Genomic DNA, 4,850 nt, shown 5'->3' on the forward strand with positions numbered 1-4,850 from the left:
TAGATACTAATTGGAGGGGATGGTCTTGAAGCCCTGTACTAGGATGGAGCACATAAATTACTGCAATTATTTGTACAAAAGCCAATTTATTTTTTGAAGGATATAATACAATTGAACTCTGGTCTTCTGGTGTTTGCTCGATGTGATTGGTGTCGGTATTCGCTGGTGTTATGCAAGTGAACTGTGCTTGCAGCTAATTGCAGTCATATCTGCTATGTGTGGAAATTACAGATGACACGTGACTTGACCCACCATGTCCTATTTTTGTAAATGGTCTTTCTGTTGGATGCTATATAAAACAGTACAGAATAATGCGATGATGGAATAGACAATAGATAGAATGAGCATAGGAGTCAAAGTAGCGGTGCTTGTTTAATTAGCAAAAAGAGTGGCATCTGACTGTTTATGGCACTAAGTCCAAACTTTAGGTCAAAAGGATCACTTCAAAGATTGCGCACATATGTCCTGAAGCGATCCAGGGAGCTCTTGGCCCACATTTCCTTCTCTGTTGACCCAAGAGTGCTAATTGCAGATGCATGTAAATGACTCTAGCTCGGAGCTTATGCCTCCTTCAAAATATCTCAAGTGAACTCTTGTTCTGAATCATGATTAGGAACCAATTCTACACATGTTAATGCCATAATTTGATTAGTGTATTTCTTGAAGTTTAAAAATTCCCCTTATTTTTTTTGCAGATTACACCAAGCTAAAAGCACTTGCAATATCAATTGCAGAGGAAATTGAGTTTCAGTTTGACTGTAAAGATGTTCCACTTGCAAATGCGTCCAAATCTGATCTACATCTAATCAACATTTCAATTGATGACGAGGGGTACAAGGAAGATGAAAGAGATTGGACAACACAGATGGGTCTAAACATGAAATATTTTGCCAAGCTTAGGAAAGAAACACCAGGTTGCCAAGAGCAACCTCCTTTGTCATTTTGGAAGAGATTAGACATCTCAGATAAGCCTTCGCCTATTTCTGTCGTTCCAAACCTCAAATGGCTCTGCAGAAGAGCACGAACCCCATATAGGGTTGTTGGTTATGCTGCCTGTCGTAATGCCACAGTAGGTCCTGACGTGGTTAGCCCTGCAGTTACAAAGGCTGAGATGGGCACTTCTGGAAATGCTTACGAGAATGCCAAAGAACAACGAACTGCTGAACAAGATGCCCCTCTGGAGCCAAGTAGGTTACAAGAAGCTGACGATGTTGCTGATATGCACACGTGTTCTGAGGACATTGATCAAGACATGCATTGTCTGATTGGTAGCAAAAGGCAGCGAACCGCTGAACAAAATGCCCCTCTGCAGCCAAGTAGGTTGCAAGAAGCTGACGATGTAGTCGATATGCACACGTGTTCTGTGGACAATGATCAAGACATGCATCATCTGATTGGTATCCCTGTTGCTGCTGCTGAATATCCGATGACGCATCAAGTTTGTGAAGGTACAGTAAGTGTTAGCACCTGTGAACTTGACGATCTGGTAAGTGCTAGCACTAGTGATGATTCAATTTGTTCAGCGCATTCTCAGGATTCACCTGGGGTGTCAGATGACTTTACCACTGAACAGCAATGTGTCCAGTCAGATGAGTTGACTAGTTCCGTGGCTATGTCCGCACAACAGTTCCTTGTAGATGGAAGCATGACTGCAGAAGACAGCAGCAATCATGAAAACTTGGGTTCTTATAATGTCACTTCAGAGTGCAAAGACAAACAGCTCCAAGTTCAACAGGAGCAGGAGAATATTGAACTTTGTAATAATGCTGGCAGAAACTTGGCCGCGGCAGTACAGGTCAATTCCGGCCATTTTGGTGACAAGGCCGTCAATCTCGAGAGCGCTATTCCTACTGAGTCACAGCATGAGTATCCGAAGAGAGATGCCATCGTTTTGGAAGGCATGCAAGCTGCTTTGACGACTGTGGTCTCTGGAGAAAATAGAAATTCAGTTAACACAGAGTTGGATTCTCTTGGTATTTTACTTGGAGCTTTAGCAGAAGAATCCATTCTAGCTGATGTTCCTGGAAAAGATGAGGTTGACGATGCTTCCTTGACATTGATGACACTGGCTAGCATTGACCAGTCTGCAGGTGATGTTGCACACAATGAAGTTATAGAGACGTCTAGCTCTTCCGTTGGCGCATCTATTTCATGCAAGGGACGGACTTTGCCCAATTTGGCATCTGATGGATCGCTTAGGATTCAGAATGCTGAAATACAAAATAAACAAGAAAATGCTGAAGAAGTTGGTGCCTGGAACTGCCAGGGTTTGAAGAACAGCAGAGGAATACTTGACAGTTCAGCAAACAGTTTATCTGATACAGGCAAAAGTTCAGGCACACCAAAAGCTTATCAACCAGACATATTGTCTAGAAGCATTGGAAGCTCAAAAAGAACAAGTATCATATGCTATGTCAGACGCAAGCGCAAGCAAAAAAGAAAGAGGGAATCTGAGTTAAGTACCAGTAATTCGCAAAGTTTTGGGAGCTTTGCCCGCGCTCCATGCGAGAGGCTGAGGCCCAGGAGGAAACCTGCAGTAATTGAAGAGCCGGCAGAGCAGATTGAAACCGCAAAACCTTCCGCTGCCGCAACCAAGGGCAAGAGGTCCAAGGTGGTGGAGTTATTTCAGTGCGAGATCGATTTCTGCGACATGACATTCGAGAGCAGAGCCGAGCTCCGCGCCCACGAGCGCAACATCTGCACCGACGAGTCGTGCGGCAAGCGCTTCCAGTCGCACAAGTACCTGAAGCGCCACCAGTGTGTCCACCGCGACGAGAGGCCCTTCAAGTGCCCCTGGGACGGCTGCGGGATGACCTTCAAGTGGCTGTGGGCGCAGACAGAACACATAAGAGTCCACACGGGGGAGCGCCCGTACGAGTGCTCAGTCCCTGACTGCGGGCAGACGTTTAGATACGTCTCGGACTACAGTCGGCACCGGAGGAAGTTTAATCATTACTGATTGGACGTCGCAGTCGGCACCGGAGGAAGTTTAATCATTACTGATTGGACGTCGCAGTCGGCACCGGAGGAAGTTTAATCATTACTGATTGGACGTCGCAGCGGTGCTGGGGGGCAAAGGCTCCTCCTCCGGCTGGTGCTGCATTGTGTGTTGAGGTACGTTGGTCCTTTGTTTGTTGTAGCAGGCTAGCAGCTCACGTATTTAATTAACCGCCCGATGGCTGGTAGTCCTAGTGTTAATTCCCTTCGTTAACAATGTGCCAAGTGTAGTCTAGGATGTAGAGATAGATTGGGGGGTAAAAGGCCAGATGGCCCTTCATTCTTTTTCTCCGTCAGTCCAGTCATGTATGTAATCCCTTGATAAAGTTTTATCAATTGCGATGATGCCGAAATCTCCCTCAGTTGAGTCATGTATCTAAACTAATCTATGCTAAAGTTTATCAATGCAATGATGATGACAGATCGTCTGGTTCGTTCGTTTTTCTCCTGAGGTTGTCGAATTATTAGCAATAGGATCTTGACATCATGCGAGTGGTTTGGGATTTGGTTTTGTGGTAGGCGAAGCAGCATTGTTGGGAACCTTGCAATTGCAGACCTACTGATTCTTTCTGGGGCACACGCTACACGTGATTACAGCATTGATTTGTACACTCGTTAAACAGTCTGAGGCGTTGGATTCTTTGCTGCTTTGCCTTATATGACTAAGTGACTTATAAAGTGCAGATCTTAGGGACTCATAAGGATCCAGGTCCTCTAAAAAAACCCGGTAATTTTATTCGAATTGAGCAAGGGAACACAAAGTAAACAACAGCCATACCAGGGAATTGCTACAGATGGAGTATATCAAAACAAGGGAGCAAGAATAACATTGATTGAGAGAATAAAAAAGAGCTGTTGTTCCAGGTTATCACTTTGACTACCGTTTTATCACCTTAATATAAGTCCTACGCGTATACCTAGGTTGCCAATTTTATCACCTTAATATAAACTATATAGCACAAAAATTATACGGTTTGAAAATAAAGCATCTGAAGTTTATATTGGTATATTTTTTGTAATATATGACTTGTATTAAGTTGGTCAAATTAACGACCTTAGGGGCACGTACATGCCCTGTAAACTGAGAGAGAGGTAGTAGTTTAATTAACTCAAAATCCAAAAATATTATACATAATGACGACGATACAAGTTTAATTAATCTAGAAGTAAAAAGACCCAACCAACTAACGATCCTCATGGAGTGAGTAGTGATAACGATATATATATAGGCCATCTAGACGACGGCGATCTACTGCGACTCGACGGGCGGCGTCGTGTTGGTTGAGCCGTGGTCCTTGGCGCCTCCGCCGAAGATGGGGTCGGCGAACATGGAGCTGACCTTGTTCTTGATGCACTCCCAGTGGTCCCGACCCTGCGCCTCCGCGAACTGCCGGTACTGGTCCTTGGCCAGCTCCAACAGCGACGCGTCCTCGCCCACCGTCCTCTTGAAGCACGACGTCGCCGCCACCGCCTGCGCCTCCTTCTCCGGCACCGCCGGCGCAGCTGCTGTCCCCTTGTTCTCCATGAAGAACTAAAAACTGAGATTGAAAACTTGTCTACGTGAAGAGAAGAAGACGACGTTAATGGTTGCGGTTGCGTTGGTTTGGTGGCCAGGGGGCGTGGCTACTTATATGCAGGGGAGGTCGGGGTGTCTGGAGGAGGAAGCCGGGTCCGTCTCGAGTAGGGGAAAAGGAAGAAACAAAGAGAGAGACATACTAATTGGATACGAACACAAGTTGAGCACACGAGAAACAACCCAGTCCGGATCATCATCATGGAAGAAAACAAGTACGTAGACACGGATTCTTGATCACAAGTAAAGACGGACTCTGTGACGTTCGCGCTCGGGAGGA

The 4,850-nt window shown here is 45.5% G+C and overlaps 2 protein-coding genes across 2 annotated transcripts in view; one reads left to right on the forward strand and one right to left on the reverse strand.

Moving 5' to 3' along the window:
- The window catches only part of LOC125518603 (probable lysine-specific demethylase SE14), a 9,078-nt gene extending 5,660 nt beyond the window's left edge, over positions 1–3,418 (forward strand). Inside the window, exon 2 of the mRNA XM_048683428.1 lies at positions 667–3,418. Coding sequence (XP_048539385.1) covers positions 667–2,959 — 2,293 coding nt within the window. The 3' untranslated portion in view covers positions 2,960–3,418. The remainder of the gene's footprint in view (positions 1–666) is intronic.
- Positions 3,419–4,088: 670 nt separating this feature from the next.
- Positions 4,089–4,581, reverse strand: LOC125524653. Its single transcript, XM_048689683.1, has one exon. The coding sequence runs from the start codon at positions 4,520–4,522 to the stop codon at positions 4,247–4,249; it is 276 nt and encodes a 91-aa protein (XP_048545640.1). The 5' UTR covers positions 4,523–4,581; the 3' UTR covers positions 4,089–4,246.
- Positions 4,582–4,850: the final 269 nt, after the last annotated feature.

The sequence above is a fragment of the Triticum urartu genome, chromosome 7, assembly GCF_003073215.2.
Source record: "Triticum urartu cultivar G1812 chromosome 7, Tu2.1, whole genome shotgun sequence".
Taxonomy (NCBI): Eukaryota; Viridiplantae; Streptophyta; class Magnoliopsida; order Poales; family Poaceae; genus Triticum; species Triticum urartu.